The sequence below is a fragment of the Arxiozyma heterogenica genome (genome assembly GCF_036370985.1).
Source record: "Arxiozyma heterogenica strain weizmannii chromosome Unknown scaffold_9, whole genome shotgun sequence".
Classification (NCBI taxonomy): domain Eukaryota; kingdom Fungi; phylum Ascomycota; class Saccharomycetes; order Saccharomycetales; family Saccharomycetaceae; genus Arxiozyma; species Arxiozyma heterogenica.
Genome location: NW_027042662.1, coordinates 741,649 through 754,637, shown reverse-complemented (window position 1 = coordinate 754,637; position 12,989 = coordinate 741,649). Strand labels below are relative to the sequence as shown.

At 30.0% G+C, this 12,989-nt stretch overlaps 6 protein-coding genes across 6 annotated transcripts; 4 read left to right on the top strand and 2 right to left on the bottom strand.

Moving 5' to 3' along the window:
* Positions 1–114: 114 nt before the first annotated feature.
* SAP1 (putative AAA family ATPase SAP1) lies at positions 115–3,357 on the top strand (the record flags this gene model as incomplete). The annotated part of the gene is made up of 1 exon (XM_064861787.1): positions 115–3,357. One exon carries the CDS (start codon positions 115–117, stop codon positions 3,355–3,357), a length of 3,243 nt encoding a protein of 1,080 aa, XP_064716742.1.
* A 216-nt stretch (positions 3,358–3,573) lies between these two features.
* On the bottom strand, positions 3,574–4,137 carry SPO73 (Spo73p; the record flags this gene model as incomplete). The annotated part of the gene is made up of 1 exon (XM_064861786.1): positions 3,574–4,137. The coding sequence occupies one exon, from the start codon at positions 4,135–4,137 to the stop codon at positions 3,574–3,576; it is 564 nt and encodes a 187-aa protein (XP_064716741.1).
* Positions 4,138–5,019: 882 nt separating this feature from the next.
* On the top strand, positions 5,020–6,000 carry MEI4 (Mei4p; the record flags this gene model as incomplete). Its single annotated transcript, XM_064861785.1, has 1 exon — positions 5,020–6,000. One exon carries the CDS (start codon positions 5,020–5,022, stop codon positions 5,998–6,000), a length of 981 nt encoding a protein of 326 aa, XP_064716740.1.
* A 506-nt stretch (positions 6,001–6,506) lies between these two features.
* On the top strand, positions 6,507–6,959 carry ERG28 (Erg28p; the record flags this gene model as incomplete). Its single annotated transcript, XM_064861784.1, has 1 exon — positions 6,507–6,959. The coding sequence occupies one exon, from the start codon at positions 6,507–6,509 to the stop codon at positions 6,957–6,959; it is 453 nt and encodes a 150-aa protein (XP_064716739.1).
* Positions 6,960–7,175: 216 nt separating this feature from the next.
* On the bottom strand, positions 7,176–9,884 carry IRC5 (putative ATPase; the record flags this gene model as incomplete). Its single annotated transcript, XM_064861783.1, has 1 exon — positions 7,176–9,884. One exon carries the CDS (start codon positions 9,882–9,884, stop codon positions 7,176–7,178), a length of 2,709 nt encoding a protein of 902 aa, XP_064716738.1.
* A 651-nt stretch (positions 9,885–10,535) lies between these two features.
* RSC8 (Rsc8p) lies at positions 10,536–12,629 on the top strand (the record flags this gene model as incomplete). The annotated part of the gene is made up of 1 exon (XM_064861782.1): positions 10,536–12,629. The coding sequence occupies one exon, from the start codon at positions 10,536–10,538 to the stop codon at positions 12,627–12,629; it is 2,094 nt and encodes a 697-aa protein (XP_064716737.1).
* Positions 12,630–12,989: the final 360 nt, after the last annotated feature.

Here is a 12,989-nt window from a genome sequence, read left to right as displayed (position 1 = left end):
TAATTATACAATTTTATTTTATTTGTAGACCTTTTTTTTTAATTCTTTCTTTCTTTCTTTCCTTATTTTTTATTCTGTTTTGATCCGTTTCTATATCCCGTATTAAATATAAGAATGGATAGTTCAAATGGTATATTTGGCAAATTTACTAAATTAAAAAAAAAACACCAACAACCCTTGACTGATTTGACTGAATTATATTCAAAGATAGCTAATGAGACTATCTATTATAAAAAACTAGAAAATTCTAAAAATTATAATGGTGCTTTGCAAGGTTGGAAGGCCCTAACTACAGATGCTTTATTTTGTTTAACCACTATAAATCACACATATCCAAATACTGAGAACTATACTGCAGACGAATTAAGCATATTGAGTGGGGTAAGAGAATTATATCATAAAGCACAAATCCATTTAGATGACTTACAAAAAATGTTAAAGGACAATCCTGAATTGTCTTCCAGAGCAGATGTCAAAAAGAAACATTACAAAACCAAAGTTTCTTATTACAGCAAATTGTATAACAATTCTTTGAATAGGTTACAGACTACTATGTCTTCTCCTTCTTCCTCTTCCTCAATAAATTCTTCACATGGATTCTCTAGGACTACACTTCGAAACAATGGTAGAGGATTGGATAGGGGACAGCATACACATTCTTTTAATGATTATTTTAATACTTCACAGCGGAATCATGATATCAAAGTTAACTTTACAAATTCAAAACCACTAGAAAATCATTTTATTCAAAGTAATACATTTAATACTATTGGTAATGACAATCAAAGTTCTATGTCTACACATTCCAATGAGACCAACCCATTTGAAAATTTTGAAGGTGTTGGCATTAATGATAAAAATTATAACGATTATGATGTGGAAGACCGAAATAATGCCTCTCCCGAATTAATAGTGATTGATAGTGATGACAGTCCTGAAAACAGTTTTGGTAATGATGATTTATCACACATATCTATAGTAGAAGAAAATAATAATAATAATAATAATAATAATAATAATAATAATAATAATAATATACTGAATAATCAAACAGATGATAATGGTGATGCAACAAATTACAGTATATACTCAGATTCTGAAGATTTGGATTTTGATGTGTCTGAGTACTATGAAGATGACTACGAACCTATGGAGAATCAGAGTGAAAAAACGTTGGATAATCAAGATTTAGCTTTTGCTTCTGCTTCTTCGTTAATTGATTCTCAAGATGAATATCTTTATTTAGATGAAGAGGATAAAGTAAGACTGCAAGCATTAGAAAAGTTGAATGGAGCATCAGATAAACCTGTAGATATAAATAATGGTCAATTAATCCAAGATTTATCACATTTATGCATCTCCCTATCAAAATCATTAGGACATAATAAAGACAATAAAGAAATAAATACAAAATTAGATCAGTTTATCCCTCCTCTCCCAGAAAAACTACCACCTCCATTACCTCAAATACCTAGAGTTCCAGTGATAATTCCTAAACAAATTATGCCGGAAATGAAACCTCAAAAACATAACTTATTGAATAAGAATATGGTTAAAAACAGCAGTGCTCCTTCAATTAGTACAGCTATTAATACCCAACAGAAGTCATCAAGCCATATCAATACAGATTCGAGTATAAGTAAAAGGCCAATTTTGCAATCAAATAAGTCAACACCTGTAATGCCAATAACTAGTCCGTCACACCCTTCCAGTGTAATAACCAAGAAGGGCACAACTCACAAGCTAATAGTAAAATCAAATAAAGGCTCGCATTCAAAATCATTATTAAGTTCTTCAAAACCACCAATGAAAAAAAAATTAGTGAGTCATTCAAAACCAAATGTGGAATCAGATAGAACTAAGAGTAATGTTTCAGCCTCTCAAGTTGCAAAGTTAGTGTATAAGACATCAACTAAAAGTGATGGTAGTATTTCTTCATGTAAACCAAATTCAACAAGTAGTGTGAATAAGAATTTAATAGAAGATGGCAAGAAGAAAATGATTTTGAATAAAAAAACAGAAGCTAGTAAGAAAGTACCTACAGCTAGGAAAATTGATCCATCAAAGCATAAGAAGGTTGCTGCTGGTACAAAAAAAACTAAACTGGGGTCTAGTGCTAGCTCTAAACTTCATGACCACATGAACATAAAATATGTGGTATCTACTAGTGAAACTAAAAATAAATCTTCTTCATCAGTATTATCTAAGAGCCGGACAGTATCTCCTGTTGTTACTAGAACTGCAGGTCAGTCTTCCAAAAGTACAAATCTTTCTCGTGGATCTACTCATGGTAAAGAGTTGCATAAAAATTATGATGATGGTGATGAGAGAATTATTAAGGATTCAAAATTAGATGCATCACAGGTCGATGGAGCAAGTAAAAGTGAAGATGAATATGATAAAATCTTGAAAACCATTCCAAATATTGATAAAATTTTAGGTAAACAGATTCTACAAGATATTGTGGTTCATGGTGATGAAGTTCATTGGGATGATATCGCAGGATTAAACAGTGCTAAAAATTCCTTAAAAGAGGCTGTTGTGTATCCATTTTTAAGACCTGATTTGTTTATGGGCTTAAGACAACCAGTTACGGGTATGTTATTATTTGGACCACCAGGTACAGGTAAGACAATGTTGGCTAGAGCTGTGGCATGTGAATCCAAATCTACATTTTTTTCAATTAGTGCATCTAGTTTAACTTCCAAATATTTGGGTGAAAGTGAAAAATTGGTAAGAACATTATTTACGATAGCTAGGAAATTGTCACCATCAATTATATTTGTTGATGAAATTGATTCTATTTTGGGTAGTCGAAATCAAGATGGAGAAAATGAAAGTTCCAGAAGAATTAAAAATGAATTTTTGGTGCAATGGTCTGCTTTATCCAATGCAGCAGCTGGAAAGAATAATAAGAAAGATTCAAAGTTTATTGATGATAAAAGAGTGTTGGTTCTTGCAGCTACGAATCTTCCATGGTCAATTGATGAGGCAGCTCGAAGACGTTTTGTTAGAAGACAGTATATTCCATTACCTGAGGATGAAACCAGATTGGTTCAAATTAAAAAATTGTTAGCTCAACAAAATCATACATTAACGGATGAAGACTTTGTTTTATTGATTGAATTGACACGGGGTTACTCTGGTAGTGATATTACATCCTTAGCAAAAGACGCTGCAATGGGACCACTAAGAGAGTTGGGTGATCAATTGTTGCATACAGAAAGAGAAAGTATTAGACCCATTGAATTAAAAGATTTTAAGAACAGTTTAGAATATATTAAGCCATCAGTATCAAAGGAGGGGTTGGAAAAGTACGAAGAATGGGCATTACAGTTTGGTTCTTCCGGTACTTGAAAGATATATGCCTATATGTATATGTATATATTGGTATTGTCAATTTTAAACTGGTACATTAAACTATATTGTCTAAGCTTATATATATGTAATTATCATACCTTTGTTTATTCATTGGTGAATATCCATTTTTTTTATTTATTTTTTGTATTTTTAAGAAATTATTATTATCACATATAATGCTATTGTAGTTTATGAATGTTTGGCCTTTTTATGTTATTTTTTTGTGCTTGTATCTGTGTCTTTGATATACACCCAAATACGTCTTCTAACGAAACCATTACAGTCTTTCCAGTGCTTATTTCTAAATCTCCAACTGTAAATCCAACCTTGCCCATCACAAAAATTTAATAACGAATCTTTTTCAGTTGGGTTATGGTTCAATCTAACATACCATTTTCCTTGTTTTTGGTTTTCTTCAGGCATAAAAACGTAGGTAGGTTGGTCATTATTTTCCACAAATATATATTTTTCCTTTGGTATCCATGGTAATGGATATATTTCATCAAATATATTTGTAATATTCTTTGAATTATGTGGTCCATGATAAGGCATTGCAATAATTTGTTTATATTTTGTAGTAACTCTATTTTTTTTATTCTCAACTGAAATTATCAATTGATAGTTTGGTGGATCTACACCAGGTAATAAAAGACTAGAGGAAAAGAAAGGTATACCTAATAATTTTATTCCTCTTTGATTTTCTACAATTATATCATTAGTCTCATCCAATGCGAGCAAAAGTTTACTGTGACTTTCTATCTTTTTGGCTTTGTTCATTTTATAAAGAGAATATGGGAACAATCTGAATATGAATTACTTAATCTTTGATAATGGAAATTTGCTTGTTCACTAGAAAAAATTACAAGAAAAATTATTATAGAATTAGTTTTATACTTGAGAGTTTTATTTTTTTTTACTTTTGGTTCTATAGTTTAATCTACATAATAAAACATTGTATGTTGAGAAAAATATTTGTGACACTTTGATGGTAATAAATTATTTACAACCTGTTTGTTTTCAAAAAAAATCGTTTCATTTTTATAAGATATTGAACACAAAATTAAACAAGAAAATCAATACATTGTTGCAAGGGTAAAAGATTTGTTGATAAATGTTTTTATTTTTTGGATAAACTGTTATTTGGTGTCTGTCTTCCTTGGTTTCATCATGATTTGAATTATTATCTTTCGACCCTTTTTTTTAAGATTTAAAAACTGAGTTTCATAATTTAGTTAAGATTTCAAAAAAAAAACAAGTGGAAATAAAGAAGAAGAAAAGTGTACAACTATGAGAACAGAGGCTTTGATTAAAAATTAGGGAATATAAGTGATTTGTCTTGCAAAGTTCTTAACTGAATGGGATCGAACTTCCAGTGAATTGTTTTTAATTTAATTCTTTTTTCAAGTATATCTTTGAAGATAAAAGATGGGTTTTTCAGAAGACTTAATCATAGTATGTTTTTGTTTTATTATTAATGGAAACTTTACTTACCTTTATTAAGCAAATAATTGTACTAATCTTATACTAACCATTATTATTAAACTTTTGAATATGATTTCATTTTGGAAAGCACAGTTATAATGACTATTGGTATTAAAGTGTTTAGCATATATTAAATATAGGTTTCCATATATTTTGGATGTTGGGTTTAAAAAAAATATGCCAACAACATTTAATGAATTGATTCCAAAAATATTGGAAGATAGGTTTCCTCAGAAACTGTCAAGTAAATTAGAGCTAATTTATAAGGATATTTTAGATAGAAATGACAATAAAACAGTATATGGAATAAAGGACAAAACAAAAAAGTGCTCAAGTTTAAATTTGCAAATTTGGAAAAGTTTTAGTAATGATTTGGGGAAGACAATATTTCAAAGAAACATTTTGACGTTCTATGAATTTCTTCTTTCTATTTTTACAAATAAAAAACTATCACATACAGAATATTTATTTTCAGATAAGGAAATGACAAATTTATATTGGCTATTAGTAACTTTTCAGAAGCTTATAATAAGTTATTCTACATTTCGAATTATAGATGATACAAAAGAATTTAACAACTTGGTTACAAAAAAGTTTATTTTGAGACCCTTATTTGAAAGTTTTAAATTAAGTTCTAAAGCTAAAAATTTATTAAAAACATTAATTTTTGAACAGAAATTAATAATAAATATTATTAATTTGAAAATTAGCAGTAACCTTAATTCTCAAATGTTGCTTGAAGTAATTGATAGCCTATTACTCTTATTAGAGACTCTAATATTTATTCTTCTCCAAAAAAATTTTAATACAACTGTTGAAAATACTCAGTCAGAAGTTGTTCCCAATAAAAAACATCTGTATTACAAAATATATTCTGATAGAAAATCAAGCATTCCTAAAACTTTATTTAAAAAACTACAGATACTCATAAAGAACATACCAGAACATATAAAAATTTTAAAATTGCACATTCAATGTTATATGAAAATTTTAAAAAAATTAAATTGGTTTGAAATATTTAAGATAATGAACAAGAATGAGTTATTTTTAATTAAATTAAGAAAAAGAAAACAGTATATACTAAGTGAACTAATTTTATTACAAGATCGAAACATATTAGCTTATTTCAGATTAATTAATACATATGGTTGTTTTTAACAAAAAAATGATTGAAGACGACATATAGCTAAATACTTTTCTCATTATTCCTCATTAACACAAAATATATCAAATTTTTAGTTTTTTTTTTTCTACCTTGAAAGTTAACCTCTCTTTCCTATTTACACATATTCACAATTACTCAGAGATCCTGTTTATATTTGTTACCGTTTTTCTTTTCAATTGATTTCTCTTTTTATCGTTAGAATGCCATACTATTTATTTAACTTTCGTTTATTCTAATTTTTCTTTGGATTATTCTGTTTTTACACTTTATACGACAGCTTACTTAAAAAGGGGAGGAGATGAAAAATAACAAAAAAAAATGAAAAAATATATAAATAACCATAAAAACAAAACTGATACGTTTGTGGCAAAAACATGCTTCTTTTGGTTTTTATCAGCATTTGTGATCAACAGATATTCTCGCTATCGACTACTTAAATTACAATCTGACTCCCCAATTTTCCAAAAAAAAAATAGGTTGAATCTTATAAATATTTCTAATGTTGTCCATCAATCAAGTTGTTCCATTTATTCAAAATAGATTCGAAGCTTTACCGGCTGGTTATTTACCTAAATGGTTATTGTTCATCTCTGTAGTGTCTATATTTAACTCAATTCAAACATACATCTCTGGTTTAAAATTGACCCGTAAAGTTTATTCTAAAAAGCCACAAGAAATCACTAAATTGAGTGCTAGAACTTTTGGTACATGGACCTTCATCTCCTGTGTTATCAGATTATACGGTGCATTGTATTTAAACGAGCCTCATATTTATCAACTAACTATGATCTCTTATGCTGTCGCCTTATTCCATTTTGCTTCTGAATTACTAGTATATGGAACCTGTAGATTTGATGCAGGTTTTATTAGTCCATTAATTGTAGCTAGTACTTCCTTAATTTGGATGTACAACCAAGTTGAATACTACACTGGTTTATCCTGGAGCTTCTAAATTATTTAAAATAATAGCAAAAAAAAGAAATTCTTTTCATGACATCCATCTTTCTTTCCTCATTTCCTTTAATTTAGAACTTTCCACTTTCTTATTGCTATTATCTATGTTATTATGCCATAATGTACATACTTACGTATTTATAGAATATGTATCTGTAATGAAAAAAAATCTCTATTTAATTGTTATATCTGCATCATCTTAATCCTAACCCTTCTAATATTGAGACGTGGTCTCAAATAAGGTGATGTGCGGCATATTTATTGTCCTGTCCACCTTATATGCATATGATGATCTGTCCATCAGTTCTTTTAATTCTTCTTCTGTCAATAAATCTTGTCTTTCACTTTCTTCATCAGTCTCTTTTCTGAAGCCTATACTCGAAGAACCACTCATTAATAATTCAGATAATTCAGTAACTAACTCTTTATTTGTGCTCTTTGGTTTTATCCCTGCACTTTGAGTTAAAAAGGAGCCTTCATTTAATGCCAACTTTTTTAAAGTATTAAAACGACCCATTTGAATCACTAACCTTTCTAACTTCCTTTTGTTAGCAGCTCTTGTCAAAATTAAATGTTCAATTGTGTTATCACAACAAAGTCTATATACAATCACAGGTTTATCTTGTCCAATCCTATGACAACGATCCATAGCTTGTAAATCAACTTGTGGATTCCAATCACTGTCAAACAAAATTACAGAATCTGCTGCTACTAAATTTATACCCAGACCAGCTGCCCTTGTAGACAGTAAAAAAACATTATGCTTATCCTTTGTTGAATTGAATTTTGAGATCTCTTCCTTTCTTGTTTCATTATCAACAGAACCATCAATTCTTAAAGATTTCAACGAGTTTAGTTCACACCAATCCTCAAGCAGATCCAACATATTATAAAATTGAGAAAAGATCAAGACTTTGTGTCCAGATTTGACTAATGGAATCACCAATTGTTGTAGGATTTGTAGTTTACCTGATGTTTGTAAAAGTACCTCCAATGTCATTTCTTCAGGTTCTAAATAAGGGAAATAAAATAAGAATGTAGAATCCACGATTTGACGTAGTTGCATCATCACACTTTGTGTTCTTTTATTCAATATCTCTTGATGTAAATACTTCTGATATAACTTGTCCATTTCAAAAATCGTATTTGATGGATCATCACCGTCAACTTCCAATAATGGTGTCACTGCATCAGATTGTTGTCTTAATTTAAAGTTAATGAATTGTCTTATTGATTTATTAGACACATACCCAATCCGATCCTTGTTTAAAGTGAAAAAATGTTTTACTAATTCCTTAAATATTGTAACTCTTAAATTACTCTTTAAAGTATTTTGATAAAATTTCTTTTGAATAGGAGTTAATGGACAATTTACAATATATTCTCTCTTTGGTGGTAATATGTTGGCCAATACCGTCCTTTTCAATCTTCTTAATAAGAACGGTTTCAAAATTGTATGTAAGTTGGTAATCAAATTTTTCTCTAATTCATCATTGATAACTTTGTTCAACTTTTTAGAATTACTCTGGAGATCAAAATCTTTAAAATCAAACCATTTATTGAATATTTCAAAATCTGCAAAAATATCGGGCATAATAAAATTCAACAAAGACCACAATTCCGCCAAATTATTTTGTAATGGTGTTCCAGTTAATAATAATCTATTTGACGTATTTATTCTTTTCAATTCTTTTATCAATTTACTATTAATATTTTTCAAACGATGACCTTCATCAACAATCAAAAACTTCCATTCCTTTGACATAATATAATTTGAATCTCTCATTATAATTTCATATGATGTCACCACTATCCCAGTATATTTATTTTTTTTAAAAAAGTTTTTTAAAATCTGCATTCTACTTTTTTTACCCTTTGTACTATAATATTTACATACAGGTATACTTGGTGCAAATTTAGCCAATTCATTCATCCAATTATCCAAGGTACTTAGCGGGGCTGCAATTAAAAAAGGCCCCTTTGTGTCCATTTCATATATAAATGCCAATAATGCAATACTTTGAATAGTTTTACCTAACCCCATTTCATCAGCTAAAATCCCGTTTAATCCATTTTCATATAGTGTTACCAACCAATTTAAACCTTCCAATTGATACGGTTTTAAAATACAATTTTCCAAGAGACCAGGTTGTTGGCTTCTAATTGATTCAATAGAATTTAAAAGATCGTCTTTATCTTCTTTACTAGTCCTACTATTAGAGCCAGATAATTTCCCATCTTCTTTACTCTTGTTGGTTGATGTAAAATAATCTGTAATCGATTTAAAATAATCTGTAATCGATTTTTTTTGTTTCTTCTTTGGGGGTTGTTTAATGTCAGCTGTATCAGTTGATCCATTTTCAGTGACAGTAGTCTGTTTATCTTTTTCTCTCAAAAGTTCTTCGTTTCTTTCCTCCTGCAATTCCTCAGTACGTTTTAACAAGGTATCTGCAATAATACTTGAATATACCTGACTCTGTTTCACAAATTCATCCAATTTTTTCAATTTCAATGATATAGTCATTTCATCTGTTTCATCATCATCATTATTATCTGTTCCACCATCACCATCATTATCATCCCCATCGCCATTACCTTTGTTTTTATCAGTACTATTTAGCGTAGAGGCAGAGCCACCATTTTTATCATTTAATAAACCTTTCAATATCAAATCATCTTGATCCTCTACATCAGATTCTAAAGCAATATCACTATCTTCACTTATCCCGTCAGTCAACCAAATAGGAGTATGCTCCTGATCCTCATCATCTCCACTCAGATTGGAATCTTCATTGTCTGAAGAATCAACCAAGATATCGGGAGTAAAATCATTCTCTTCCTTCTCGGTATAACGTACAGCTTTATTTTTATTCTTTTGTAAATATTGCGGACTTTGACTTCTCAATGACCTTGTGACCACCATTGTTTAAATGAATTGAATATATTTTGCTGTTTGGCCTCTAATTATTACAATCCCAGCTATAAACCCATTACAAGTTGGTTCTACATATATGAAAATATGTCATTCGTGCTCAATTAGGTTCGATAGCATCTACCCATAACTCATTCTTAATCTTATCTGATCTCTTCTCTGCTTTTATATTTGAGTTGTCTATTTATATTACAAACTTTACGCGTCTAGTATCACCCGGACAGTCACGTGACTCTGACAACCCTCTGGTCTTTTTTTTATTTTTTTTTTTATTTTTATTTTTATTTTTATTTTTTTTTCTTTTTTGGAATCTGCTGAAAATTTATTCAGGACAAATCATCAAAATCATAATTCTAATACACACAGTGCCAACATAACCTAATGTGACATATTTTCAGGAACACCTATTGGCATTGAGTCAGTTTGATGGTTGGATAACTCTAAGTTCATAAGGACTCGTGTTTGTCTTTTAGTCCAGACAGTTTTATACAAAAGAAAAAGAGCGAGTGAAGGAAAAAGAGAGAAAGAAAAAGTGTGTAATACAGAACAAGAAAGGACAAAAACTTTTAAAGTATTGGATTGCAAAAACTATAATATCAATATTTGGAAACCAGCATTGAAATTTGCCAAATTTAGAGTACCATGAGCACAGAAGAAAATACTACTACTACTACTACTACTACTACAACTACTACTACGGATACACCAGTTTCTACTGCTACTGAGATTGCTACTAATACCGATACTACTGATGCTACTACTGAAACTGCCACCACCACTACTATCTCTACTAATATTAATGATATGAATGACAACAAAGACATTTCAACAGACACTAACAACAACACTACTACTGCTACTATAAATAACAGTGATAAAACAGAAGAAAACGATAATTCGAAGAGTGAAAACGTGCCAATGAAAGATGTCTCAAAAACAGAAGGTGCCACCCCCTCATTACCACATCTACAACTTGAAATACAACAAAAACAACAGCAACAACAACAGCAACAACAACAACAACAACAAAAGGATAATGTAGAAAAGGATAGCAAAATAGATTATGAAAAAGAAGCCCAAACTTTGGAAGATAGAGCTTTAAGATTCTTAGCGAAACAAACACATCCAGTAGTTGTGCCCTCGTTTGCTGCATGGTTTAATATATCAGAAATACATGATATTGAGAAGAGGTCATTACCAGACTTTTTCAATTCTTCATCGATATACAAATCTCCAAAAGCTTATAAAGATGCTAGAAATTTCATGATAAACACTTATAGATTATCACCTTATGAGTACTTGACCATCACTGCTGTTAGAAGAAATGTCGCTTTGGATGTTGCCTCCATCGTGAAAATCCATTCTTTTCTAGAGACATGGGGGTTAATCAATTATCAAATCGATCCTAGATCCAAACCTTCCTTAATTGGCCCAAGTTTCACCGGTCATTTTCAAATTATTTTAGATACTCCACAAGGTTTAAAACCTGTTGTACCACAAACAATCATAAGTGATTTGATGAATGAGAAGGAAAAAATGAAAGACCAGGAAAAGGAAGAGGAAAAGGAAAAAGAAGAAGAAAATAAAGCAGCTGAAACAACTACCGGCCTTACTACAAATATCCAAGATACTGCTAATACAAATATAACAGAACCAAATTTAATAGAGGAATTTAAGAATAAACAAGTGAAATTAAAAGATGTTCCACCATTCCCAGTAAATTTATCGATAAGAAAAAATATCTATGATTCCACACAGGATTTTAATGTATTACAAATACAAAAGAAATCATCAAGACAATTTCAAAAGACTTATGTTTGTCATACCTGTGGGAATGATACGATGACGGTCCGTTATCATAATTTGCGTTCTAAGGATTCTAATTTATGTCCTAGATGTTTCCAAGAAGGCCATTTTGGTGCCAATTTCCAAGCATCTGATTTCATTCGTCTTTCAAATAATTACATTAACCATAAAAATTGGTCAGATCAAGAATTGTTACTATTATTAGAAGGTATTGAAATGTATGAAGATCAATGGGACAAAATAGTCAACCATGTCGGGGGTAATAAAAATCTGGAAGATTGTGTTGAAAAATTTTTGACTCTACCAATAGAAGATAATTACATCAATGATGTTATAAATGCCATCAAACAAAAGCGCCACAATAATATCGATACCTCAAATGTTGAAAATGACTGTGGTAATAACTCCCTTAAAAGACTGAATACAATTAATCAAGCTGAAGCTGTAGAATTAACAATCAAAAACTTATTAGCTGGATTACATAAAGATGTCATTAATGAGACAATTCCAGAACAATCAAAAGAGTTATCAGAGAAATATTTGAAAGAAACACAAGGCGTTATACAGGAGATTGTGGGATTAATGATCAATAAATTGGAAACAAAGATGAATAAACTTGATATAATAGAAGGTGCTCTTGAGCAAGCCAAAAAAAAATATGTTAAAGAGACAGAAAAATTAATAAATGATAGAATTTCATTAAGTAAACAAATTAATGAATTAAACTCTGAATTAGCATCATTAAACGTCTCCAAAAAATTAATTTTAACTTCTGATCAAGTAGATTCCGGTATTGAATTGGTTGAAAACGATAAAAACGATGAAGATAATGAAGATAAAGATAATACTGACCTACAAAAGAAAATAAACAAAGAGATAGAAGCTATTTCTATGAGGGAACCTCAAGTTTATAAACCATGGTCCTTGTAAAAATTTAGTAAGAGTATTATTAATTTAAATGGGATAGGTGTCAGATAAAGAAGCAACAACAACAACAACAACAATAACAACGGCAAAAAAACGGAACCACCTTCTCCCTTTATAAAACATACATATATACAGACATCTGAACAGCTTACTGTTTCTATATATTTCCTTCTTACCTGGCGTGCTGTAGCAGCAAAGATTCAATAAGGGTCGATTTACTTGTCAGTTAACCGTCTGTATTTATCACAGATCATCGTATATTCTATACATGTATATTTATAAATAAATAACCACCATTCTACGGTATATATTATGCCATGGTACAACCCACACTGATGTTCTGATCAATTAAACAATACCAAC